The 26747-nt window shown below is 52.4% G+C and overlaps 11 protein-coding genes across 11 annotated transcripts; 5 read left to right on the top strand and 6 right to left on the bottom strand.

Moving 5' to 3' along the window:
- Positions 1-93: 93 nt before the first annotated feature.
- On the bottom strand, positions 94-1878 carry RHO25_003619 (uncharacterized protein; the record flags this gene model as incomplete). The annotated part of the gene is made up of 1 exon (XM_023599113.2): positions 94-1878. One exon carries the CDS (start codon positions 1876-1878, stop codon positions 94-96), a length of 1785 nt encoding a protein of 594 aa, XP_023456156.1.
- A 2054-nt stretch (positions 1879-3932) lies between these two features.
- RHO25_003618 (uncharacterized protein) lies at positions 3933-6302 on the top strand (the record flags this gene model as incomplete). Its single annotated transcript, XM_023599112.2, has 1 exon — positions 3933-6302. The coding sequence occupies one exon, from the start codon at positions 3933-3935 to the stop codon at positions 6300-6302; it is 2370 nt and encodes a 789-aa protein (XP_023456153.1).
- A 2741-nt stretch (positions 6303-9043) lies between these two features.
- RHO25_003617 (uncharacterized protein) lies at positions 9044-10573 on the bottom strand (the record flags this gene model as incomplete). The annotated part of the gene is made up of 2 exons (XM_023599111.2): positions 9044-9442; positions 9512-10573. 2 exons carry the CDS (start codon positions 10571-10573, stop codon positions 9044-9046), a joined length of 1461 nt encoding a protein of 486 aa, XP_023456154.1.
- A 574-nt stretch (positions 10574-11147) lies between these two features.
- RHO25_003616 (uncharacterized protein) lies at positions 11148-12296 on the bottom strand (the record flags this gene model as incomplete). Its single annotated transcript, XM_065602421.1, has 3 exons — positions 11148-11350; positions 11444-12013; positions 12122-12296. 3 exons carry the CDS (start codon positions 12294-12296, stop codon positions 11148-11150), a joined length of 948 nt encoding a protein of 315 aa, XP_065458493.1.
- Positions 12297-13175: 879 nt separating this feature from the next.
- Positions 13176-13800, bottom strand: RHO25_003615 (uncharacterized protein; the record flags this gene model as incomplete). Its single annotated transcript, XM_023599109.2, has 2 exons — positions 13176-13242; positions 13292-13800. 2 exons carry the CDS (start codon positions 13798-13800, stop codon positions 13176-13178), a joined length of 576 nt encoding a protein of 191 aa, XP_023456152.2.
- A 571-nt stretch (positions 13801-14371) lies between these two features.
- RHO25_003614 (uncharacterized protein) lies at positions 14372-16335 on the top strand (the record flags this gene model as incomplete). Its single annotated transcript, XM_023599108.2, has 3 exons — positions 14372-14593; positions 14653-15225; positions 15283-16335. 3 exons carry the CDS (start codon positions 14372-14374, stop codon positions 16333-16335), a joined length of 1848 nt encoding a protein of 615 aa, XP_023456149.1.
- Positions 16336-16500: 165 nt separating this feature from the next.
- On the bottom strand, positions 16501-17313 carry RHO25_003613 (uncharacterized protein; the record flags this gene model as incomplete). The annotated part of the gene is made up of 1 exon (XM_023599107.2): positions 16501-17313. One exon carries the CDS (start codon positions 17311-17313, stop codon positions 16501-16503), a length of 813 nt encoding a protein of 270 aa, XP_023456150.1.
- Positions 17314-18069: 756 nt separating this feature from the next.
- RHO25_003612 (uncharacterized protein) lies at positions 18070-19001 on the top strand (the record flags this gene model as incomplete). Its single annotated transcript, XM_023599106.1, has 2 exons — positions 18070-18588; positions 18648-19001. 2 exons carry the CDS (start codon positions 18070-18072, stop codon positions 18999-19001), a joined length of 873 nt encoding a protein of 290 aa, XP_023455433.1.
- A 38-nt stretch (positions 19002-19039) lies between these two features.
- Positions 19040-20701, bottom strand: RHO25_003611 (uncharacterized protein; the record flags this gene model as incomplete). The annotated part of the gene is made up of 1 exon (XM_023599105.2): positions 19040-20701. The coding sequence occupies one exon, from the start codon at positions 20699-20701 to the stop codon at positions 19040-19042; it is 1662 nt and encodes a 553-aa protein (XP_023455432.1).
- A 1662-nt stretch (positions 20702-22363) lies between these two features.
- RHO25_003610 (uncharacterized protein) lies at positions 22364-24730 on the top strand (the record flags this gene model as incomplete). The annotated part of the gene is made up of 6 exons (XM_023599104.2): positions 22364-22661; positions 22758-23058; positions 23115-23636; positions 23724-23772; positions 23826-23862; positions 24099-24730. 6 exons carry the CDS (start codon positions 22364-22366, stop codon positions 24728-24730), a joined length of 1839 nt encoding a protein of 612 aa, XP_023455435.1.
- A 262-nt stretch (positions 24731-24992) lies between these two features.
- RHO25_003609 (uncharacterized protein) lies at positions 24993-25557 on the top strand (the record flags this gene model as incomplete). Its single annotated transcript, XM_065602420.1, has 2 exons — positions 24993-25415; positions 25468-25557. 2 exons carry the CDS (start codon positions 24993-24995, stop codon positions 25555-25557), a joined length of 513 nt encoding a protein of 170 aa, XP_065458492.1.
- Between the last annotated feature and the right edge of the window lie 1190 nt (positions 25558-26747).

Here is a 26747-nt window from a genome sequence, read left to right as displayed (position 1 = left end):
CATGATATTGTCGTCATCTATCTTCATTTCAGATGCAGGGACCCTAGCCACCCCATTACAATCCCTTCTTGTAGCCAATCTCGAGAACAAACCCTACCGCCTCCCTCGTGCCCTGCCATTTCCACACTCCCGCTTATGCAGCGGCTCATCCGGCCAGGTCCAGCCTCTGATTCTCTTGCTGACCCTCTTGTCCTGCTGATTGACCTTAGGCATCCAATCATCTCTCGGCAAATGATGTCTCCTCGTCAACGCAGTCGGTCCTCCGACCTCCAACTTCCAATGGAACTGCCCCGAAAAAGGTTGCTCTTTCGCAAGCATATGCAGATACCAGAGAGCGAGATCCGCAGTCATGGTCAAGGGCAGCGCGGAGCCATCGACATTTTGATTGGGTGAAGCGGAAGCGGAAATTTGTACTGAGGGGCCAATCTCGAGGAAGCCGAACAGAGGAATATTTGGGTTGGAGTTGTTGTCAATATCTGTGGTGGACGAGGCGGGAGGACCTCCGGCTCGAACGCAGACCAGTTCAATCTCCGTCATGATAAATCCGTATCGTGTGCCGTGTTCGCGCATGAAGCGATGGAGATGTGATAGATGCTCGAGGTACTTTATCTTGTCGATGGGCGAGCCGTTGCGGTAGCCAGAGTTCCACTGATCGTAAGACTTGACAATACCGACGACACGACCTCGACCGTCTCCGTAGATCGTCTTCTCGCCATCAGACTGGTAGTTGGCGACGAACTCGGGTTGCTGACGGGCACCGGGACCGGATCGCAGAGCTCGCATGGCGATGTGCTTATCACCCTGCGCTACCTTGAGAGCAGCGTTGACTTTGACGGCGTGGTGCATGGCGCAAAGCTCAGCAAGTTGAGCTGGAGTCTCTGGCGAGAGGTTGACTTGTCCTGGTTTGGGCAGCGCTCTCATGGACACGTCGATCTTAAGGAGATCGAGAAGACCGGGGATAGACGAGATTGTGTCGACGGTGAAGTCGGTCCATGGTCTGACATTTCGGATATCGAACCAGAAATGATTGACTTGATTCGTGTCGGCTTTGGTGATTTTCTTGATGAGCGATGGAGCCGGATTAGGTTCGGTCAGGTAGTCCAGGACAGTCGAGGTAGGGCTAGGAACATCCGTTGGAACAGGCACCTCGGCTTCGACAGATAGCCGGGAAGGCCTCGCAGGCGGACTCGCCGTTCGGCGTTGGTTGGGATAAGATTGCATCTGTCCATTCGGCGCAACGATGGGAGCGAGGAAGCTCATCGCAGTCGGTGGTCTTGAGGCAGGCAGAGAGACGGGCAATGGCTGCGCATTTGGACTTTGACGATAAGTTGGGTAGCCATATCTGCTAAGCATTGCCGCGTCGATACTGCTAGACGACATGTTCCGTGAATGTGATCGGACATTGGAAATGTGTGATGATGAGGCGGATCGCATGTTGCTCATAGAAGGCCGGCTAATGCCGAGAGAATTGGACAACGATGTCGGTTGTGGAGATACAGAGACGGTTCTCGCATGAGCATATGGACTGGTCGATCTCCGATCCACAGAGGGACGTGGCAAAGCCGGGCCAAATTGGTGGCCATCAGGGTTGACTGGTAAGGAAGATGTTCGGTGATGTGAATGAAATGCCGAGGAGCGGCTGTAGCTGGGCTCAATGACCTGGTCTTGGTATCTGGGTTTTGGAAGTAGTCTTGAACCATTCTCTCGAATGATCCCAGGTGATCGGGGTGGTGTGGTGGCCGCTGTCAAGGTCGTCTGCGGAGACCAATCTTGCGGGAAGTAGGTGCCATCGGTGCTTGCACTGCCACCTGGGCAGGACAAGTCATCGTAGCCACAAATCTGTATTTCTGAAGGAGGCGTAACGTGTCGAAAATCCATTTTGGTCGTAGCGGGCTTCCAGAGCCGTGTTTGAGATGCCGTATCAGCGTATGCTATTAGATAGTAATTAGGTAGACTAGCATGGGTAGGAGACCTGCTCCGAACGAATGCCAATAACAAAGTCGCACAAAGGAAAGAGAAAGACAAGGAGACTCGTCGAGCTCGTCACAAGCTTCAGCAGCGCAGTCGAACAGTTGGTGATTCCTGTCGGAGAAAGAGAGAAACAAGGCGCGCGGGTAAGCCAATTCCTATATGCGAGGCCAGCGCGCTGAGATCCATCCATACCGAGTAGTACGGGCACAAGCATGCTATGCAGATGCGTAGCGTCATTCGCGAGCATGAAACGAACCTTGAAAGCAGTGTAGCGTACATCCGTGCTTCCGCCTAGCATACTACCTGTGGACCATTCTCGCGTCTTGGCCGCTCCGGCAGTGGCCTCATTGCTGGATCGAGGTCTGTGAAACGGGTCGAGCCCTCGTTCGGATCGGTCATGGTTTCACAAGAAAGCGGTCTGCTGAGCGGCATATCCAGATTTCATCATGGCTGTCTTGAAGGAACGAAGACGACTGGCTGCGTCGAGGCTGTTGCTAACTTTGGCTCACAAGCAAACGCTTGAGAGAGCGGTTAGCAAGATGAAACATTTCCACATGCCCCGTCGAAGGCAATGCAGCGGTCCGCACAGCTCCACTGATGGGGTTTGTTGTGGGCGTGGGCGGTTAGCGAAAGGAAGAGGTTGGAGCTCGGCGGGTGAAGAGCGCGTAGCAAAGCAGGAGCGGCTTCTTGCCAATGATTGGACAGCCACCCGAGGCTTCCTCGCAAACTTCGAGGTTGCATCGCATGGCATGCAACCAGCGCATCTCAAACAGCTCCTACGTGTTTCAGAGCTGGTTGACAGTGTGAGTCACCTTCGACCTCACCTCTAGATCATGCACAATGGCGTTGAAATATACAAATGCGCGAAAGTCTTCTGCGCGCTCCAGAGTCGCGTCGACGCGACGCTCGGTGCATACACGCGTCCAGATAACACGCTTGCGCGCGATCTCGTGCTCCGGATTGTGGTCGTAGCAGTCAATCCTCGTGGGTTGCGAGTGGGCATGATCTACAGACGCGCGCGAAATGGATCATGGTGAGCATTGCCTCAGTCGACCGGGTCTTCTGTGGAACAGCCCACAGCGATCCATGAGCGTCTGGCCGCGGAACACTTTCTATGATCAACCTTCGTCAAGGCTATGCTAGATCGACGACGAGGTAGATGAGGCACAGTCTGAACCGATTTCGAACAGCGGACAGCAGTCTGAATACGGCACCTTGCCTTGTCCGACTCGAGGGTGGCTGTAGAGAGGACACGGGAGACATGCTGGTTAGTCCTGAAAGTCAGCGACCGCTCAAGAGAAAATGCTGTTTCTCGATATGACATCCAGCTGATGACGCGTTCGTGTTGGCGGAAGCCATTAGTGATTTTGGGCTCCTTGAACCACTGCTTGTGCTGTGGAGCGACAGGAACCAGCTGGCGCTTATTGCAGACCGCAATTCGCGTCAGATTCTGCGTCAATCCATGACAATCGTCTCACCTGGACAGTCGCCCGGTCTCATTGAACGGTTGTATGTCGTGGATGCGCTTCGCCCATGTCTTGTCGTCTGGAAATGTGGCCTACCGCTCAAGTCCCCATCTGCGGGCGGTGCCATTTGACGGGTGAGAGGGAAAGTAGCTGATGAGCTTCGCGTTGATGTAGTTTGTGGGACTATGCAATAAAGTCTTGCACAATGTGCAGCACTTGTCGTGTCGACGACAGATTATGTACATAGTCTTGATGATAGGAGTACGTGTCGAGCGGTCTCGCGCTTCTGCGCGCCGCCAACAGCCGAAAAGCTTGGCGCGACTGGATTGCATATGTCATCCTGGTGCCTTCCAGAACATTTGCCTCTGCAGGTCAGTATCTCATATGGTCGCCATTCACATCGTTCACGTGTGCTGATAACCTCCAGAGAAGCGCGTCCCCGCGAGCTGATCGGTTCATGGCCTCACGACTCGAGATCCACATCACAACGCCACGATGACCGAGTCCCCGATACCTTCACTGAAGTGGACTGGACAATACACGGTTTCGGCGCCGGTTTCTGGGCAGAAGTTGTCTGGCGACAAGATACTGCTACCTCCATCGGCGCTTGAGCAGCTACTGAGTGCCTCATCGAATGCTGCAGCAGAGAATGCGCGACGAGATCTCCCGCAATATGATCCATACAACTCCTCGACTTATTCGGCTTATCGGCAGGCCGAGTCCCAATATCAGGACCAACGCCAACAACTCCCATATCCGCTGACGTTTCGACTTGTGAGTCCCGAGAATGATCGTGTCGTGTACGCTGGCATTCGCGAGTTCTCTGCTGAAGAAGGACACGTCGTTCTGAGTCCGTTTCTTCATGAGACCCTAGGCATTCCTGTGACGCCGACCAAGCATGGCGAGGAGATGGAAGTCGATGAGGCGGACGACATGGGACAAAGTGGCGCTTCGGAGCCCACGATCACGATCCATGCACGACAACTGCCCAAAGGCACATTCGTGAAGTTGCGACCTCTAGAACCTGGATACGATCCTGAGGACTGGAAAGCGTTGTTGGAACAGCACCTAAGAACAAACTATACAACCATGACGAACGGCGAAGTTCTGATCGTCCCGGGAGGACGGGGAACCGGGGGAAAGAAAGAAGAATACAGATTTCTGGTCGACGGCTTCAAGCCGGACGTCGATGGCATTTGCGTGGTCGACACGGATCTAGAGGTAGACATAGAGGCGTTGAACGAAGAGCAGGCTCGAGAAACGATGAAGCGTATAGCAGCAAAGATGGCGAAACAACCAGGCACGGAACACGGCAGCTCTCCAGGTGGGGAGTTGGATCTCTTCAAAGAGCAGCATGGACAGGTCCTGCCGGGAGAGTATGTCGACTACCAGTTACCATCATGGAACCGATCTCAAGCGTTAGAATTCGAGCTCGTGGCCGAGGACGACCAGGAGGATGTCAATATTCTGATCAATCCATTCTCTCCAACTCAAAGGTCAAAGCCGCGCATCGACGAATTCGTTTTCGCCGATCTCGACACAAGACCAAGGAAGCGGATTCGATTGGAGCCGACCAATGCAGAGTTGGAGCACGCCGAAGCATTGCAAGTATCAGTGTGGGCATTTGCACTGGAAAGCCAGAGCAACGGGCACGCCGAAGCCGCCACAGAGCCTCGCCACTTCACACTTCGTGTCAAACATGCAGACGGCCCCGCCAATGTGATCAATTTGACTGAAGAAAGCGAAGAGGCGCCGCCAAACGAAGGAGATGTACGATGCAAGAACTGCCTACAGTGGGTACCTCAAGGACGACTAGTTCTCCACGAGAATTTCTGCTTGCGCAACAACATTCTTTGTCCAAAAGGTTGTGGTCAGGTCTTCCAGAAGCGCTCTCCTGAGTATGAGCAACACTGGCATTGTTCACACGATGATTCTTTTGGCAATAGCCAGTCGTCGCGGAAGCAGCACGACACGATCACACATCCAACCGAGGTATTACGATGCAGTGATTGCAGCACAGCGGAAACGTTCCACAACTTGCCTGCTCTGGCCCGACATCGAACCACAACATGCCCAGGTAAACCTATACTATGCCGCTTCTGCCATCTTGAGGTACCTCAAGAGGGGGACCCAGATGTGCCAAACGCAGAGGCTTTGCTCTCTGGCATGACGGTGCACGAGCTTGCCGATGGTGCACGAACAACGGAGTGTCACCTGTGCCAGAAGATCGTCCGTCTTCGTGATATGGAGACTCATCTCAAGAACCATGACCTTGATCGGTTCAATCGCCAAGCTCCAATTCCATGCCGCAACGTCTACTGTGGTCGTACACTCGACACTTGCTCAAAGAACGGCGATACTCGAGCCGGCACTCGGATGGGACAAGGTCCCGGTAACGATGTTGGTCTGTGCAGTGTCTGCTTTGGGCCTCTCTATGTCAGTCTGCATGACCCGGAGAATAAAGCTCTACGCCGACGTATTGAACGCCGATACCTTCAACAAATCCTGACAGGCTGCGGGAAAGCTCATTGCAAGAACGAGTACTGCAAGACCGGACGAAAGAACCTCGAACTCAGTACGAATATCACGACTAAAGATGCTCTGCCAATGATCAAGCCTTTTCTTGCTGGTCTTACAGAGAGTGGAGAGGCTAGGACGCCTTTGCATTTCTGCGTAGAGCCAAGTAGCCAGAAGAAGAGAAATCTCGCCGAGATGCTGGCCGCTGAGGATGGCGGCCCGACTGGCAAGGGCGGATACAGTTTCGAATGGTGCCTAGGTGCACTTGAGGCTGAGGGCGGAGACCTTGATGCTGCAAGGATGTGGTTGAAGAACTGGGCACTGGCAAGGACAGAGGAGAGGAGGTGATTGATTATTACCTCCCCCTCACAAGGCACTTCTGACATCGTAATGCTGGTCGTTAGCGCAAATGTGGTATGCTTGTGAGAGCAAAGTACCTGAAGCTCTTGGTAACCGGAAGATCAGCTCTACTCCAGGATGCTTTCGTAGACGCTGCGCCTCTTGTCCGGGTTACACGACATGAGGCTAGATTGGTCATATGTGGCGGAGCATATAGCCACCTCGTCAGCTCATCAGCAGACTTGAATGCGCCACCACTGTTCACGATGCAAATCACCTGTCGTCCAGCACACTTCAGAGTCCCGCCACGATTGAAGATCGTCAAGTACTTTTCGCATTGCACACCAAGCACAGTAAGCCGCCAGTTATGGAAGGGGCGCTGGTCCATGCAAGAGAGGCCGTGAGATGGCTCAGCTTCAGTCATGTACTTCGCGGAGCCATAAGCTATGCCCCTCAGTGTGCTTTGCTGTCTGCATTTCGTCCTGCTAGTCTGACATAGCAGTGCCTTCATGCGGTGCTAAAGTATCCCGACAGAGCACAATAGGCGGAAATTTCCTCATCAACGACCACTGGCGCCACGGATACTGTCTCCGCACAACGTGTTCTACGGTCAATCTGGACCATGGAAGCTTCGGGATTCACTGCGGCAGTTCCGCTGGATACAGAAGATCTCACGAGCATACTGTCGGCTGAACCACGTCTTGATCAAGCAAATCTGCCTCCTACGGCAGTGGACCAGAGAATCTACACTCCACTACAAGATGCTAGACGCCAGATTCGTCTTCTTAAGTGGCGCGCGGACTCACACATTACCGGCGTTCATGATTTGCAGACATCTGTCTGGGATCTCGATACAGCTCCACCTTACATTGCCATATCGTATACTTGGGGTCCAACAGTCAATCGTCCTATCGTCATCGATGGCATCTCAACGTCAGTGCGGCACAATGCTTACTATGCGCTCTGGCAGACTCGACAGCTTGAGCCTCACTGCTATGTCTGGATCGATTCCATCTGCATAAATCAACAGGACGATGGGGAAAAGAGCGCCCAGGTGGCTTCAATCTTTCACATTTTCAAGAGAGCTCTGCGGGTTGTTGCTTGCCTTGGGGAACATGCAGACGACAGCGACTTCTTATATGCGATTGCGAAGGCACTGCAGCCACATTTTCTCGGCTTGTGGAAGCAACATGAGACCAAGAACCGCTCACTCCCTGTTTTGATGGTCTCGAGCAGGTATGAGCGAACGTCTATACTTGTGAATCTTGAGGCGCCAACCTTCCAACGCCTGCTTTCTGCCTGTGCCCTATTCCTCTGTCGATCATACTGGGGAAGGCTCTGGATCGTACAGGAGTTGGCAGCTGCACACCACGATGTACTTTTGATGTGTGGCACTCACACTCTTTGCTCAAGACTATTCGCCATGCTATATGGGACACTCTACCGTGATGCAATGAAAATAAAAGCATGGTGTTCAGGGTATAGCCTGCCAAATATCCAGATTGGTGTGATGCTCCAGGACCTCACGACTGTTCTGAACAGGGCTTGTTCGCAGTCCGACGCGACCCTTGCTTCTCTGGGTACACAAATGTCTGCTCTGGGACACATGCTCTGTGCAGATGTCCGCGACCGATTGTTTGGAACGCTAGCCATGACGGACTGGCAGCGGACTGGGTGCACGCCCATCGTGCCAGATTACACAAAATCAGCCCGGGAGCTCGCCATAATGCTGACGCGAATGTTGAACCTGTGCGAGTTGCGAAATTGCTTGCTTGCCCTTGAAATAGATTATTACCACGAAGAAATCAGGGCAGCGTTACAGAATCAACGGAACGCACGTATGCCAGAGTTCGAGGACGTCGGTGAACCTTGCGTCCCACTGAAGCATGAAGAGTTCACCATGTTTGCAAACTGTGCCCGCTTGTACTATACGGGGAACGAATCTCTTACAGCGGACTTACGCCAGCATGGACGGCGCCGGTACGATATTGAAAAGACTTCGGATTCCTGTATTCAGTGCGCAGCGCGTAACGCTCGCGGAACAGTGCTGTGTGACCATGGTCAGAAAAAGTCCACGTGGACGGAGTATTGGCAGCTTTGCTCTGTCCCGAGGCCATGCCAGGCGACATCCTCATCCATTGCAGGAAGTTTCTCCCGGCTTTGAGCTCCTCCGATGTCTGTACTAAACACTATGCTGGATTGGGTTCGAGCACAGTGGTCTTGGTGGTGCGTCCGAAATGAAACGACATTTTCGACATAGTTGGACAGGGGGTAATGACCGCCAGCTTCTTTATTGACGACGGAGGTGATCCGGTGCCTGAGTATGATCCCAAACATGCTTGGCCTTGTCAAGAAAGGGAGCATCGCAGATTTTGGGCAGATGTGTTCCTCAGACTCACGGCTGAGGAGTTCATGCTTTGGATCGCGCAGGACTTGCAGCGAGCAGAAGGCGCATCAATGAGTGATCGCTTTTCACACAGATACAACACCGACGCTCGCCTTGAACGCCTGCTCACGCCACCGAGTGCTCGTCCTAAAGGCGCCGTCAGAATTTGCAAAGCCTCCTGCTGTCGCTGCCATGTCAGTCAGGAGAAGCTGTCTGGATCATGCAGAAAGTCGTCGCGCAGCTGAGAAGACACAAGAAAACGTTCATGAACGCGAGCTCTTCTAGGGCTGGGATTCTTTAGACCAAGTTTGGCAGCCGTTGAAAAATTCGTTCTTGCCGGCCACAGCACTATGACTTCGCTGTCTCAGAAGATCCTCTTCGTACTCGGCTTCACCCACTGCACCTCTGTACAGGGCCTTTTCTCGATCCATTTCTTGATCTTCACCGTATCCCAACCTGCGATGTACCTCTTATCCTCTTCTAACCACTTTTCATCTTTACGATCATCCTCCACGCGTGGCCCTTTCGCTTGCCCGAGTCGGAAAGATCGAACAAACCAGCATCTCTTGAGATGATATGTCCATTGCATACAAAGATTGTGCTTCGTGCAAGCTTCTTGGCAGCGTTCGACAGAAGCATGAGCAGCTTGGTATTTCGGTGGCTCGAAGCCGTCCCAGTCGGCGTTGTCCCAGTCTTTGCGAATGCTGGGCGACTGAAAACTCTCGTAGAAGGACGTTGCGAGGTCGCGGTAGAGAAGAGGACGCTGATGATCAGAAGTCAGTCTTGACAGCCCAGGGATGAACATCACAAGTCTCGGCAGAACACCACTTACCTCTACACCCCTCTCCCGCCACTCCCACCTCCATAACCTCTCCGCAGTGTCATCCTTTGGCTTGTGCATGCTCAACACAGGCTGACACCAATACAACTCCGAAAATGGCACCCCATGCGGCGGATGTGGGTTGAACATCGGCCACAGCCCTTCCAGCTTGACAGCTTCTTCCCACAATGCCCAACCCAAGATGCTGTCGCCGCAACAATTCACCAATGTCTCATGCCAATGCTTCTCAGCCAATTTGGAGCCTCGATACTTCATGTTTCTCCAAGTATAATCATATTGCACGAGCTTCTGCATCGCAGCGCGAGAGAGAATGAGTCCCGGTCCCCCGTTCGCAAACCACATCACGTCTCGTCCGGGCGAAGGCGATCCGAAGTAATGCGGTATATCCGGGTTGAAGTGTTCTAGCAAGCGGAAGAGAGTGTCCCATAGGATATACGTGTCGCCCTCGAAGAACACGTACCACTTTTTGTCAGGACTCATTCGCCATGCGCGACTGATATCAGGCAAGAACTTGAATTTGTCCGTCTCCCAACCTGGAAGCTTATTCTCATCTGCTTCATCAAGGGTGCCATTGATGACATACTGTTTCAGACGACGATATGGTAGAGTCTGATCATCGCTATCGATCAATTTCTGCGGTATATCCGCGATCGTATCGATGACAGCTCGGCCGGCGACCTCTTCATTCATATCGGAGAAGATAAGGAGATTATCAAGACACGCCGCAGAACTGTTCAGCTGTTCTCGCACCCGATGCATTGCTCCGTGCCCAGATTTCAGCACGGGTTGAATGTGCTCGAGTTTCTCTTTGGGAAAGAACTTGCATAGCTCTTCGACGTGAGCGTTCTTCGCTGTGCCTTTCGTCACGTGTCGGTATGCGGATTTGGATTTCCATTGGAAGAACTCGTTGTCGTTCTCGTAGGCTTGGTCGACGCTCGCTTGTTGTTGGTGGAGAAGTCGAGACTGGCTATATGGTGATGATGAGAGAAAGAACAGCACCAGACATCCGAGTATTGTGGTCGCTAGCAGAGCCTGCCATATTGTTCGTTGCATAGCTCGATATTGTGGCCTCGCGTCAATCGCTAACCGAGCACAGTTCTGTCACAAATCTTCTGTGGTTCACTTTCGTCGTCATCGTGCGATGCTGTCCATGCCGGCAACAACTGATTTTGTCGCAACGGTTCAGCATGTGAAGATCAGAAGTTGACGAGAGTGAAGATCTTGCAGGAAACAAGTATCTGCAAAGCGGGTAGTCGCCATCATATCAGACAGGCGTTGCGCCTACTCTTCTTCCAAGTTTTGCATCAACACGCGTCAGAGTCCCGCTACGCATCCTGAAGGACGGAGGGCGCGTTTGTGATTCGAACTTTGTTAGCAGTTGCGACAAATTATAGTTGCATACCACGTTCTTATTTGACCAAGCCTATGCCGTGGTATGCTTCATGTCAGTTGCACAGAAAGTGACATGTGGCAGTCGGAATGCATGTGTGCATGCGTGACAGATGCCGTGAGTTCCGTCAGAGACCCATCTGCCTTGTTTCAGTGCGCGCTCGGCACTTGCTCCGAGATCTGAAGTGGCGTTTGATTTTGTGCTTCTAATTGTGCTTATCGCACTCTCGACAACACTTCACTTTGATCGCATCCACCACGCGAGACCTCCGACTGCCAGAGCAACAGCTGGTACAAGTGTTTTCGCCATGTTCCACATGATGACTCCACCAAAGTGATCGATGATCTTTGCGGTTCGACGACCAAAGTCCTCCGTAGAATTGACTTGCGGAAATGCCCACTCTGGTTTCGCGACGTCCAAGAAATCACAAAGAGGTTTCCCTGTTACATTCAAGTTAGCAAGGTCTGGAACGTTTCCGATTATGTATAGCGTGCCACGCAAGATAAAACTAGCAGAAAAAGGAAAAAACTCACATCCTTCCTTAACATTCATAACCAACAACCTCTCCTTCGGCACCAACCTTTGAATCTCCTCGTTATAGCTTGTGTAGTACTTCACACTATCCTCATTCGTCCCCTTCTCCAAATCCCTCATCAAGATTCCAATCATATCATACCACTTCACCACCCTGTTGAAATATCCCTCACCCAACTCGTCCCTCGGCGCAAATGCCCATTTAACAAATTTTCCCCAGAACGTGGCCGGCGGCCTCATAGCAAGCGCATACTGTCCAATCGTACTCTGATACGACTTGACCCATGCCTCCGGACTATCACGTACAGTCAGGATGACTTTCGCTTCGGGATAAGCCTCCAGAAGTTCGCGGTAGAATATTACGGTAGGAGTATCAGTGGTCGCCATGCAGTGGCCCAGAAGTTGGTCCCAGTCTTTGCGTGTGAAAGGCTTCTTGTGGGTGCCGGAAGGGTCGTATTTGGCGTCGAGAGCGTCGTTCCACATTTCGGCATCACGGGGATTTTCGTTGAGGATGGCTGCATAGTGGTAGACGTCGGAGTAGCCTAGGTCAAGGAGGGCTTGTCGGAGTGCTGGTGGCCCGATCATTAGCATGAGTCGTCCATTGATGAATTCTTTCCCGTCGCTCTGATCATATCTACACCATGTTACCAAGATGTGGTGGGTGGAGGTAGACTCACAAGCCGTGCCGGTACGCGAGAGGCCGAGACAGAGGACTTTAAGAGGAACGACACGAGAGCACTGTCGTCGATCGATATTGGTTGTGTGTTGCATGGCTTCGATGTCACCAACGATCGCGCGTCGCGGAGGCGGTCGCACGGCATCATTGCTCTTCTCAACTGTGGACTGGGACATGGCGGCTCTCGTTGGATCTATTGTGAATGCTGAGGTTAGTGATTTAGAGGTAGCACAAACTTCTGTTCAGCTGTCAGTGCTGGACGTTGTGGGGAGACCGAATGCAACAACTGCGCAGCAATGAATTTGGAGACAATAGACTTGCCAGTAGATCGGAACTCTTTGACCTATATGGATGAGTCTTTCAGCTGAAAGCGCAGATCTGTGTGGGATCACACGTTTATGTGTTCACCGTAGCACTAGAAATCAGCTTTCAGCCATAGAAGCGAAGGATGAATAAAGTTGGGGGAGAGCCAAATGTAGTCAATTGCGGCGCTGTAGCTGTAGATCTTCTCTCCGCATCACAATCGGGATGCCGCAAGCAGTATGCCATAATACTGACCAGCAATTTTGCTTTGGTAGTGCTTTTCGCGGCTCGGCTTTTTGCATTAACATTGGCTGTCCATGTGCTGAGATCCGTTGATTGTGCCAAAGCTCATGTCCGAGTTGCGCTTATTCATACGGCGTCCTGCGCTTGTGGTCAGGTGGCTTATTTCCACGCAAATCAGCTTCCTGAGACCATCAGCCATGGCAGATGAGGGAAGGCTCGAAAGCCGCAGCAAGAAGTTGCCCCTCGTCGTGATTCGGTGATAGACGCAGCGGCGCCTGCGCTCCTCTCCATCGAGTTGCTCACTCTGGAGCTGCTAGAGCTCGTGATGCTCTATCACGCCTTGTGCTCACATAGCAGAAGCTATCAGTCCGTATCTCCCAGCTTGCGCCGAGCTGCTGAGCTGATGGTCCAGTCAAACAAGCAACAATTCCAAAGTAGCCACAGCAACTTGTTCGTGTAACGGCTCTGGTCATATGAGGCGAGCTGCCGGTGTTAGTTGTGCGACTTGCTCATTCTGCTTTTCCGCCCCCAGCAACGACCTGCACCACTAGGAACAAGGCAATTGCCCACCAATATCTGTGACGAGTTAGTATGGAATCTATGAATACCTGATAGTATCACTTACTTCTGTAAGAATGACTTCTCCGGTTCTTTGCCTTCGACCTCTCCATCAGCCGTGACAACAATCGGCTTGTTGAGCGCAGGCTTCGGGCCCGTCTTGATCTTGATCACCTCCACATTCAGATCCTTCACAGCATTTCTTCCCTTGCCTTGGCTCATTGGCTCTGATGTCTTGAAACCGAGATGATAGAGCTCTCCGTCCTGTCTGACGTGCAGTTGCAGCTTCTTTGACTTGGCGGGCGCGAAGTTCGAGGCGGACGTAGCGACTGCGGACCAGTCTCCGGAGTCATGGTAGAAGCCTACACGCACAACGTCGTCGTTTGTGGGTATCGTTGGCGGGGTATAGCTCTTGATGGAGGCATTGTTCGAGGTGTAGGACACGGTTGCCAGCGGTTGAGGCTTGTCCGCGGAGGACGGCCAGGCAAAGACCTTGACCTCTCGCTCAGCGTCGACAGCAGCGGCGAGGGAGACGATGAACGTCAGCACAATGCTGAGAACGGTGGCGGCGCGCATGGTGGTGGAGGGCTGCGGTATGGCAGATGGCAGCATCTCCGGCAACAACCACGAGCTGTTCGGGAATGCCAAGAACGCGGGAAGATTGAGCCGCGCTCGCCTGGAACAATGTCATTTTCCTCGCGCTCCGCCAGTTCACCGCGCAGCTTCGCGTCCCCAGCGCACCGACGATCATCCACGACGTCGCCTATCAGCCTGCTGCCGGTGGAGATGGCTGCGTGCCACTACGAGCGGCCCTCGTCTTCGCTCCGCAGGCCAACTGGCCCCCGCGTCCCCACTATGATGTAGCTCTCCTTCACCGTCAGCAGCGTCAGGGTCTCCCAGGTCGATTTTCGCGGTGAGAGGTCGAGCAGGCAGAGCTTGACCGGGCCATTCGCAGGAAGCTCAACGAAACTTCTCCTACATCACCACTTTCCATTTCTTCTTGCCTCCTACCTCTCTGTAACGACCAAGTTTTCCTTCCGTTACAGCCCAATTGGCATCAGAAATAGCCTTACGATAACCTCAAACACTTTTCAAGCAAGGGATCCCACAGAGCCACTCCATTGGGAGCTACAAAATCACCTTCAAGATGGCGACTCCAGGAGGACTACCATACCGCAACCCGTCACGGCAGCAGTCGCGCCAGATGTCGGTCGACCCGCACAATGAACTCCGCCCGGAGCAGAACCACTATATTGGTATCGATGTCGGTACTGGTAGTGCGCGAGCATGTATCATGAACGACAAGGGCGATATTGTCGGTCTGGCAAGCGAGAACATTGGCCTCTGGCAGCCGGAGACGGGCTACTATGTACAGTCCCGCCGAGCCATCAAAAGCCATTGAAGTCGAAATGCTAACCCGAGCCACAGGAACAATCAACGACCAACATCTGGAAATGCATCTGCAACTCGATCCAGCGAGCTATGTCTCAGCACAACATCGATCCCAACACAGTCCGCGGTATCGGCTTCGACGCCACCTGTTCCCTCACAGTCTTCGACCGAGAGACGGACGAGCCAATTGCAGTGACAGGACCAAAGTTTGACAACGCTGATGGCAATGACCGCAATGTCATCCTATGGCTTGATCACAGACCGGTGGAAGAGACGAAGAAGATCAATGCCACAAACCACAATCTACTCAGATATGTGGGTGGCCAGATGAGCATTGAAATGGAGATTCCAAAGGTGCTGTGGTTGAAGAACAACATGCCAAAGGAGCTCTTCGATCGATGCAAGTTCTATGATTTGGGCGATGCTTTGACACACATGGCAACTGGCAGCGAGGCACGAAGCTTCTGCTCAGTGGTCTGCAAGCAAGGATATGTCCCAGTTGGTGTCGACGGCAGTGTCAAGGGCTGGCAAGAGGACTTCCTTACCGAGATCGGCCTCTCAGATCTCTGCGAGGACAACTTCAAGCGGATGGGAGGCGTAAACGGGGTGGTACTACCTTCCAGAACGACTTTGTGATATCTGAGCTCCTGGCTGACAATTTCGCAGAACGGTCACTACCTCACGGCTGGTGAGCTGATTGGCACCTTGTCCGAGAAGGCAGCAGCCGAGATGGGTCTCCCAGCAGGCATCGCCATCGGCAGCGGTGTGATTGACGCCTATGCCGGCTGGATCGGCACTGTGGGCGCAAAGGTCAACCTCAGAGAAGACAGCCTCGATACCACCAAGCCAAAGAACGACGTCTCCCAGGCCTTCACACGTCTGGCCGCTGTTGCTGGCACATCGACCTGCCACTTGGCTATGTCGGAGAAGCCAGTCTTCGTCAACGGCGTGTGGGGTCCTTACAGAGACGTCCTCATTCCAGACTACTGGTTGGCCGAAGGTGGACAGTCGGCCACTGGCGAGCTTCTTAAGCACGTTGTCGAGACACACCCAGCTTTCCAAGAAGCCATGTCTCTGGCCGAGTCATTCAACACCAACATCTACGACTACCTGAACGAGCATCTTCATGAGATGAAGGAGAAGATTAATGCTCCAGCCATCTCTTACCTTGGCCGTCACTTCTTCTTCTACGGAGACTTATTCGGCAACCGTTCTCCAATCGCCGACCCAGACATGAAGGGATCTGTGATTGGTCTCTCCAACGACAAGAGCATTGACGGTCTTGCTTTGTACTACTATGGTACTATGGAGTTTATTGCTCTGCAGACCAAGCAAATCATCGAGCAGATGAACAACGCCGGGCACGTCATCTCCTCCATCTTCATGTCTGGCTCGCAATGCCAGAACCCGGTCCTCATGTCACTCATGGCCACTTCATGTGACATGCCTGTGCTGATTCCACGATATGTCCATGCCGCTGTCGTACACGGTGCTGCCATGCTTGGTGCCAAGGCTGCTTCTACAGACAAGGATGGCAAGAGTGAACCACTATGGGACATTATGGACAGGATGAGCAAGCCTGGTAAGGCTGTCTACCCAAATAAGGACCAAGGCGAGAAGAAGCTGCTCCAGGCCAAGTACAAGGTCTTCCTTAAGCAGTGCGAGGAGCAGCGGGCACACCGCAAAGATATCGATGATGCTATCTCGGGCTGGAGATAAGGTAATGCATCTCTGGAGTAAGCTGCATGATGTGGATGAAAAGCATAACACTGCATAATATTTCCATAGACATAGAAGGCGACGCTCGACGACGAAGCGAATGATGGACGAATTGCACGAACAAGAGCTGCGGCTCACACAGATTCAACTCTACACGTTCTCCCTCTATTCTTCCGGATACACCATCTTCCTCGTCACTCCCCCATCAACAACAATCTCCGTCCCACTTACCCCCTCATTTTCCACCAAGTACTCCACTGCTCTCCACACATCCTCCACCTTGCCTACACGTCCTGTCAAGTGCCACTTATGATCATCTTCCGTCAACCCGTCCTCCCACTTCATACCCTCCTCGTCGCCTTTTTTGCACTCGTGCGCCACATTAATCCACCCTGGTAAAATAGCATTCACGCGAATATTCTGCGGCGCCAGAGATACAGATAGTGACTGTGTAAGACCGAGGAGACCGGCTTTGGTAGTAGAATAAGCTTCATGATTCGGTTCGGCCATGAAAGCTCGAGTAGAAGATATATTGATCACGTTCGCGGCTGTGGCGCGAGAAGAAGTTAGAAGAGGCAGACTAGATTGAACAAGCAGGAACGGAGCCGTGAGGTTCGTTTCGAGCGCTGCCGTCCAGTCTTCTAGAGTTTGATCTGCTAAAGGCGTGGCGTTTGCAACAGAGGAGGTATTGGCTGCATTGTTGATGAGGACATCGAGATGGCCTTGGAAGAAATCGGAAGCGAGAGAGATTGCTTGTTTGATCTGAGAGGGTTGCCGGAGGTCGCAGAGGGATGAGGAGAAGGTTTGAGATTTTTGAGCTGTTTCTCGTTGTTTGGAGAGTTGAGTTGTGAAATGTGTGAGTTCGGATTCGTTGTTGTCGACTAGGAAGACGCGGTGGCCTTTGGAGAGGAGGAGGCGTGTGAGGCCGCGGCCGATGCCTCGGGCTGCGCCTGTGATGAGGTAGTTTCTTGATGACATTTTTCTTTTAATGATTGTTGTGGAAAGTGTCTTGGACTTCCGTCCCCAGGGCTGTAAAGAAAGTGCACTGGATGATGTCATTGCTGTTTGATCTCCAAGTGAATCACTTCGGCTTCAAGACTTTGACCTCCACTTCCACCTCACGACACCAGTACGGCTGTGGGGAATCAAGGGTTCCAGTCCTCTTTCAAATCGTCTCAAGCTGCTGAAATCAACACATTTTCGCTCGTAGTCGGAAGCGCCGAACTCAAACCTTCGCAAGGTCTTGCAACTGCAAGATCTTTTCTCCAAGCTTTATCATCAGTGAGACTGCGAGACATCATTCAAGGCGAGCTTCAATGGTATGCTGCCGCATGTCTACCATAAGGATTCGCCATGCACTGCTGCAGGCTGACACGGCGCCTCCGCTACGTCAGCCAGCCTCTCGCACTCTAGTGTTGTACAGCTTCCTGTTTCAGCCGGAAGCTCTCTTCTGTGCCGGCGGGGTATGGAACTGGTGTCAATGTCGTGGAACCGACAGCCGTACTACAGTTCTCTCGAGAACGTGTTGATGACATGCAGAATGTACATGGAGATGGGAAGCTTTGCTTGGCCACAGCAACTGCCGCTCCTCAGCATGCGTAGCTTTATTCATGCAGGGAACATGAACCTAGGTAAGGTATATGAATACAGCAGAGCTCACAATATAGCTATAAATCACCCTCCAACTACCACTTCTGTTCTCCCAAGTATCTTCTACAGGCGTGCCATCCCATCATGGCCCCAGTATCAACAGCAGACCTCAACTTGGCAGCCACCAACGGCCCTCCTACCAAGATCTCCGACCCCAAAAACACATCAAACCAAGAAATCGGTTTCCTCTCACCACCAACCCTCCACTTCCCCAACAAAGTCGCAGAACGCGAATACATCAAAGGCCGTCTCGCCGGAGCCTACCGCATCTTCGGCCACTTTGGCTTAAACGAAGGTCTCGCTGGCCACATTACAGTCCGCGACCCTATTGATCCAACCACATTCTGGGTGAACCCTTTTGGCGTAGACTTCAATTTGATACAGCGAAGTGATCTGCTGCGCGTAGACCATCAAGGCAATATTCTGGATCATGGGAAGGTTAAGGTTCTCAATCGAGCTGCGTTTTTGATTCATGGGGCGATTCATGAGGCGAGACCGGATGTTATGTGTGCGGCGCATACGCATTCGGTTTATGGGCGTGCGTTTTGTGCGTTGGGGAAGCAGTTGGATACGATTTCGTTGGAGTCTTGTATTTTTTATGATGTAAGTCGAGCACGTTCTATCTCCTCCTATCCGCTCAAGCTGACGAGCTGCGTTGATAGGATCATGTTGTCTTCGAAGGCAAAGGTGTCGTTCTCGCGTCCGATGAAGGCCAAGATATCGCTGCTGCACTAGGAGATAAGAAAGCTGCCCTGCTACGGAACCATGGCCTATTGACCGTCGGACAGACGATTGAAGAGGCTGTCAATTGGTTCTACATGCTGGACAAATGCTGTCATGTGAATTTGCTCGCGGATGCGGCTGCGAGTGGGCGTGGTACAGAGACTGTCAAGATCTCGCAGGAGGAAGCGGAATACACGAGAGGTGTTGCCGGATCGCACAAGGGAGGTTGGATGGGAGGTAATGCGATGTTTGACCTGATCGATGAGCTGACTGGAAAGAAGTATCTCGAATAGCTTGAAAGCAATTTGACAATTCTCGTTCCTGGACAAGTTTACTTGTTAAGTCTGCCAGCTCTCTCATCACTGTTCCAGAAATCGCACTGCTCTCTGCGGTAGCTATCCTTCTCCACAACAGTGTTATTTCCTGGATTGACCAACAACTGCAGCGCTTCCGCTCCCTTGCTAGCATCATAGATTGGCCACTTCGGTGTTCCAGGCCACCTTGCAGTATTCGGGTTCCCCGTAGTCACGAAACTTGCCAAGTACGCATGATAGATATCACCCGTCACAGGATAAGCCGTCCTCTTCGACGCCCACGTATATCTTGTGTCCGAAGTGTGCGGAATCCCGCGCCATGGAACATATTCAAGAGGCGTGTCCGGCGTGTTGAAATGCAAACGCCAAATCGGAACGCCAGCATTCGAAACAACTTCGGCCGTCTCTCTGCTCGGGCAGATGTAAGCGTAATCCGACCAGGCTTCGGAGAGACGATTGTATTGTGTTGAGTTTGGCGAGTTAGTGTAAGGAGAAGTTTCCGGGTAAGAGATTGGGTCTTGGTAGAGATCTTCGATGAGCGAGATATCGGTTTCGTTGAGGAAGGGGCTTGTTTGGCGCATGAAATCGAGGAATTCTGTGTTGGTCTCCAGATCCCCTGGTGTATAGTATTTGCCCTCATTGGTGACGTGAGAGGTGATTGCTGGCACATGGAAGAATGTGCCATCGCGAGCAGAGACTGATCCAGGTTTCTCGAGGAGTGGACCGCCGAGAGTGGGCTGGAAAGGCCAGCTAATGTTGTGTGCGCCATCGGTGTACATCTGAGAGCTCTCGGATCGAATGATGTCGATCGGTGCGGAGCGGAGACACTTCAAAGCCTCGGTATTGCTGGAGTTGGTCGAGCAGTTGAGAGCTCCCATAAAACGCTTGAAGTCTGATTGGTATTGTGGGAAGCTGGAGTCGGGGAAAGCTCGAGCGGTGACGGCGCCAGATTGATGAATGACACGAGCAAAGAGTGGCTTTCCAGTGTCACTGCCGTAGTTGTGGAAGTAGTGAATACCAGTTGAATGGCCTCCAGCAGAGCGGCCACCAAGAGTAATTTGTTTTGGATCGCCACCGAAAGAGCTGAGGTGGTCTTGCAAAAATTCCAAGAAGTAGTGCTGGTCTCGCAGGCCAAGGTTTAAAAGTCCTTCTTCCTCGAACAGCGCAGATGGGAGAAAGCCAAGAGCGCTGAGTCGGTACTGGAATGTCACAACCACGATAGGTTCCTTAGATGCAGCAGCAAAAGAAGCGCCATCGAGACTTCGAGCAGAGCCTTGAACAAAGCCACCACCGTGAATCCAGACCAAGGTCGGAAGTTTCTTCTCAAGCGGAACACCTGCTGTACGGAAGACGTTGAAGCTCAGACATGCTTCGTCTTGCTCATATGGCAGTCCTGCCGGGTCTTGCACGCAGATCTTTCCATATGTCGTAGCGGCTCGTGTGCCATTGAATGCCGCTGGCCTGGACTCGACGGGAGTGAATCGTCGCTCGCCCACTGGCTGCTCAGCATAGTCAATGCCAAGCCAAGCATCAACAGGAGCTGGCAGCGTGTCGTTCGTCAAAGATGCATTGACTGCGAGTCCGCGGAACGAGCCATATCCTGCAAGATTGACAGTAGGTGTAGCCGAAGAAGCAAGAACTTGCTGGCTCAGGGCCAACCAAGTGGCTACTCTACGCATCGTGAATTTGAGCAAAGAAGATGGAAATGATGCCAAATTGCGGCTTGACGTTGTATATGAAAGAGGCGCAGTACTTACGGGCTCATCATGTTCCGTTGTCGGACTGAGCACTATCACGCTATCGTCGGAAGCAAGCGATAGGGAACCTATTGTGGGGTTTTAGTTCATGGCAAAGAACGAACATTGCTGGTGAGGTTTTGCCCGTAGGCGAAGTGAAGTCCCGTAAAATGGGCCGGCAAGAGGAGGCAGAATATCGGTCTGGCACAAGTGCCTCACCACCTGCGTTAGCGGCTGGGCGAATCTGGACATCTCGGATCCAGCTTCTTCAATTGCGGATGTTCGCTGCTCGCTCGTTGCGGGGACGTGTATTTGCCTGAGGTTTGTGTCATCTTGCTTAGCATTGCACCATATGAAAGTTCGTGTTTCCTTTCTCCTCGGCCGAGACTTTCGAGTTAACAGCCCTTGTCAGCTTATGTAATAAACCATAATTGGCCGCGGTAAAACATCATGTTCATCAAGTCTGCTGTATTTGACTGGGTCACTGTTCATCTCTTGATACACATTGGGTGCAGTACTCGACGATGAAATGTGCGACAACCGACTGTCACCGTGGGCTGGTTGCAAGCGAGATGCCACGGCAGAATTTGGTAGCAGATGAGTCTTCTTCGAAACCAGCACGATCCACAGCGATGCCGAAGAGAGGAAGATATGATCTTGTGCTCCACGCTACAGTCTGAGTTGGCCGTAGCCCAAGCAGATCTGCGTGCATTGCGATGCTGGAACAGCTCTCAATCGTCCTAGGGCAGTCAGGTGTTCATATCATGGCAATCCACAGCAAACTTCGGCGATAGATGATCTCGTCCTGGAAAGCACTGCTGGTGATGGCTGAGCTTCGTCGTGCAGTGACCGAGCAGCCTTGGCCTGGCTTCCCACACCAGCACCTGCCAGGAAGCCCAAAAAGCATCCCACAACGCTCGAGCTTGCATCTCCAGATGGGAAGGAGTGCGCAGGCGAGTGAGCAGGTCCGCCGTGTGCCCATCGCTGCTCTCAGACCAATGCGACGATGCCCTGCCGAAGGCTGTGCCGGTGAACTCTGGTCCCATCTCGCCAGATCTCAGAGACGCCGCTCACACAGAATTTGCAGAAGCGGCGCGGCAAAACCTCGCAACGAAGTCTTTGCGGTCGACCTGTGGCATTTCGCAGCGTGACTGCCACGCACCGCACAGGCCGTCTTGTCTGCAACAAGCATGCTCTCGGCAGTGACCAAGCAACGCTCCATGCAAGCGTTACATTCCACTGCAAAAGGCTTCGCTTTGCTTGATCCGCAATCCGCCTTGGCAACCAATCACGATGTCCGTGACCTAATCAATGTCCCTTCCTCCTCGGACGCCTTCACTTTTCGGTCAACCTGCGATCAGCTTTGATCGGCTCAGTCGCAGATCCTGCATTCAGCAACAATCTGTCGCGTGAGAACAACACGAGCTTCCTTTCCGCGCTGCCGGATCGTCGCAGACGGCCGTGAAGGTACCGCATAGTGACACCCACCTCGTGCAACCGAGTCTACACTTCTGATAAGTATCTCATTCCACTTCTCTCGCGCTTCTCTCCTTGTGTTTCCTCGCGACCACAACACACCCAGCGTTCATTTCTCCGCTAGCAGTCATGAACCACGAAGACGGCGCAGCGGAGCTGCACGCCACTCTTCAGCAGACGTCCGGCAGGAACTCTATCGGCGGCACAACCGGGGGGAGAGCCGCTTCGGTTGACATGACTGGCGCAAAGCTCCCGATTGTGGAACACGAGAAAGCACCTGCTGTTGATGCCGAACACCAGCACGAGCAGACTCCAGACGATGCCGAGCCAAATGAGTACGAGAAGCAGACTCTGCGACATATTGGGGACAAGTTTCCAGCTTCTGCATACCTGATCGCCGCGGTGGAGTTGTGCGAACGCTTTACATGTAGGTCACTCTGGCGGTCACTCTGGCGATCCTCACACAACACAGGCTCCATGTAGCAAGTTTTGGGGAGTAGACATCGTACTAACTATGATACAGACTACGGCTGTCAAGGCCTCTTCCAGAACTATATCAACAACAGACCAGGGGGCCAGGATGGTCCCCGTGGACTGGGTCTCGGCCATGCTGGAGCCACTGGTCTGAACCTCTTCTTCCAATTCTTCTGCTACGTTACGCCTATAATCGGTGCCATTATCTCCGATCAGTATCTCGGGAAGTACAAGACCATTGTCATCTTTGCTGGCGTATACTGGTGCGGACTAGTCATCCTATGGACCACGGCATTGCCCACATCGATCGAGGGTGGCCATGCGCTAGGAGGATACGTGACTGCTCTTGTGTACGACAATAACCATCTCTGAAAGCGAGTGCAGTATGCTGACCTTGATATTGTAGTGTGATCGCGTTTGGTACAGGAGGTATCAAGTCCAACATTGCTCCTCTAATCGCCGACCAATACACTCGGCGTCTTATGGCCATTAAGACTTTGCCAAGCGGAGAGCGAGTGGTTATTGACCCGGCCATCACCTACCAACGGATCTACATGATGTTCTACGGCTGCATTAATATCGGTTGTCTCTCGCTACTCGCTACACCATTCATGGAGAAGTACGAAGGCTTCTGGACGGCATACCTCATGTGCTTCTTCATGTTCTGCGTCGGAGTGGCCGTGCTGGTCTTTTGCCGTGGCCGATACATCGACAGACCACCTCAGGGATCGATCATTACCGATGCATTCAAGGCTATTGGCATCATGATCGTCAATCGCAACACTAGCGCTGCCAAACCAAGTTGGCGTGAAGCGAATGGGAAGACGAAGGCAGTCGCATGGAATGATCATTTTATCGACGAGCTCAAGCGGGCCTTGCGTGCGTGCAAGGTCTTTTGCTTCTATCCAGTATTCTGGGTGATATATGGGTAAGATTGGTCGCGGCAAGGCATCTTCACTTCGCGAAGAACTTTGTCTCAGACATTGCGATATCTTCCACTGACTGCTTTGTGAAGACAGTTCTCATCGAATTTCGTCAGCCAAGCGGGACAAATGGAGGGCCACGTACGAAACGGTTGAGTCTGAGTTGTTGTTTTATTTTCTGACCAGATTCCCAGGGCATGCCAAACGATCTGATGCAAAATTTCGATCCAAGTAAGTCGATTAAGCGTGGATGCCTCTGAATGCAACTACCTCTGAGTGCAACCGCAGGTCGCTAAGCCAATCAGCAAAGCTTTCCATGGGCTGAGAGCCAATCTGGTTAGGCGCTTGCACTCAGAGGTCTTTGCATACAGAGGTATCCACGGTCACATTTCCCGGGGCCATTGACACGCCTTCAAACGACGAATCATATCCAGATTCCGGAACAACATAATGCTGACCACTTCCAGTCTCGATCATTGTCTTCATTCCTATCCTGGATCGCTTTGTCTACCCAGCGCTTCGCAAGATGCACATCGAACTAAAGCCAATCGCGAGAATCTGCATTGGATTCGTCTTGGCTTCGCTGTGCGTTGCTTACGCAGCCATCGTGCAGCACCTGATCTATTCCGCGGGTCCTTGCTATGGCAGACCTGGACACTGTCCGGCCGGCATGGATGGAGAAACACCACTTCCGAACCACCTTCACATTGCTGTGCAAACTCCAGCTTACGTGTTCATCGGCCTTGCTGAGATCTTCATCTCGGTCACTGGTCTCGAATATGCCTACACCAAGGCTCCTCCTTCGATGAAATCGTTCGTGCAGTCGCTTTACCTCTTCACGAACGCCATCGGATCCGCCCTTGGCGAGGCCCTAGTTCCTGCTACGGGAGATCCAGCGATCATGTGGATGTACACAGGCATCTCAGTGGCTTCATTCATCACTGCAATCGTTGTCTGGATCATCTTCCATCACTACGACAGGGAGGAGACCGCGATGAATGAGCTTGATGCTCGTGCGCACTCGGAGAAGACGGATCCTGCGAGTGAGACTGCTAGCGTAGCGGATCGACCTGCGACCCAGCCAAATGAGAAGATATGATGAGATAGACGACGGATAGTAGGACGATGGTACTCAATCGAAGAAGTCAGCTGCATTGTCAGCTGTTGGACCAATTGCGTTACCTTTACGTGCCTCACGTTATTCACTTCAACAAGTGAATGATCGATCAGTCGGGCCGGATCTATTAACCAAAGCTGACCTTTACTAGAAGTACAATATCTCACTCCGCCTTTCTCTACGGATACCTATCCTCCTCATCAAAGATAGCACCTTTTCATCCTCCTCATCATCCTCCCCCACAATGTCCGCAACAGAAACGCGCAACCTGCGCGACCTGCTCGAGTCGCTGCCCCAGGAACTCTACAACTCAATCGTAAAACTGACTTTCACCGACAAGCCAGAACCCATCACAAAGCTAACTCGAGCCTACAAACCACCAGCTATCATGCAAGTCTCTCGCGCAACTCGTGCCACCGCTGCAAGGAGCCACTACGCAACAACAATCTGGGTCGCGGAAGACGACTTGTACAGGGTGTGGTTTGCATCTATCGATCCTGCCCATCACGAGTATCTTGAAGAAAATGATTACGACGCTGAAGCACCGGGGGTGCACAAGAATGTTGTTCAGTGGTATTACTCAGAAGACAGTGTGTGGCGAGAGTCGTCTCGGACACTGGAGAGATGGATGAGGGTGTGGTTTGGGCTCTGGGATAGTGAGCGTCGGGTAAGTGTTGAAGAATCGTTATGTATGCAGAGCTGACTGATTTTGTTGATAGGCTATGGAGGAAGCGGAATGTATTGTGAGGACTGGAACGGCGTGGTCGCCGAAGAAAGAACGATTAGCGGAGCAGGCAGGGGGCGAATGAAAAAGGAAGAGGAGTGGAGTTGATCTTCAGTGGACAGGAGGCTGTGCAGCCAGTCTACACGAGCAGCTCGAATTTGCCGACTTCGCGCTGGAGGAACCTTGAGAGAAAGCGATGTTTTCAATGCACGATATCATTGTCCGATTGGGATTATGAGCCGCACGACCGCCGCTCTACAGCTCTGTGCTGAGGACTGGAGGCGGTTCTACCAATTGGCGACCAAAGCAACGCAACATAATTTTGGAGAAAGAGGCATGTTCATCACAATAGGTGAGCAGTAAGAGACTTATAGATCTCCCGCAATCTAAACACATTTCTGAGACCTCTAGCCAGCTACTTCACCATCTGCGAGAAACGTGACTTTATGCAATATGCGTATTCTGGTCACTCACGTTCTCCTCTGTCAACACCATTTATTGTTGGTAGCCTTATCCCTCTCCTACTTCTTGTAATCCGCCCAGGACCCTCAAATTTTCGCCACACCGCCAGCAGTCGCAACCTCAGTAGCCTTGCACCTCTCAACAGCATGTCCACCCCATTCCGTGAAGTCATGCACTGCACTCCCACTCGCACACGTACTTGTCGCCTCCCAACTCGTCCACACCGGATTAGCTATCTCCACAGCACAATCGAATCTATCCGTGGCGATACCCAAAAGTCCTGCACAAGGAACAGCCGTACAAACCGTCGGGCACCCAGCTTCCGACGAAACAGGAATAGTGGGACATGTGATGTTCTGTATTGGAGCTTTCGTGGCCGTTGCAGGAAGGGTGCTATAGGCTGTGTAGACGTAGGTTGTTTTGAGAATGGTTTGTCGTGCTTGGTGGACGGGTGAACAGGTTGTGAGTGTTGAGAAGAGAACAAAGAGAAGAATCGTGCTCAAAGTGATGAAGCGCTGCACTCTTTTGACTGTTGTGGTGGTCGTTAAGCGGAAGAAAGATCGCTCTTTGTTTTCCGTTCGTATCATGACCGTCCACGCCAACATATACTGCTTTAAACAAACTCCGAGCCATACGAATCTGTTACCAGCATCTCTTCCAGACGAGAGTGCCTCTAAGAGAACCAAAGGCCACGAGGCCGGACTGAAACAATCCTGCATACATGCATGCACGCAGATGGAAGCGGCGGTATTGTGGTTGCGTGGCTATCAGATCGGGTCCCCACCTGGAAGTGTGTTCGTGGTGCAGAATGGA

This window comes from Cercospora beticola, chromosome 2, assembly GCF_033473495.1.
Source record: "Cercospora beticola chromosome 2, complete sequence".
Lineage (NCBI taxonomy): Eukaryota > Fungi > Ascomycota > Dothideomycetes > Mycosphaerellales > Mycosphaerellaceae > Cercospora > Cercospora beticola.
This window is presented reverse-complemented; position numbering and strand designations above follow the sequence as displayed.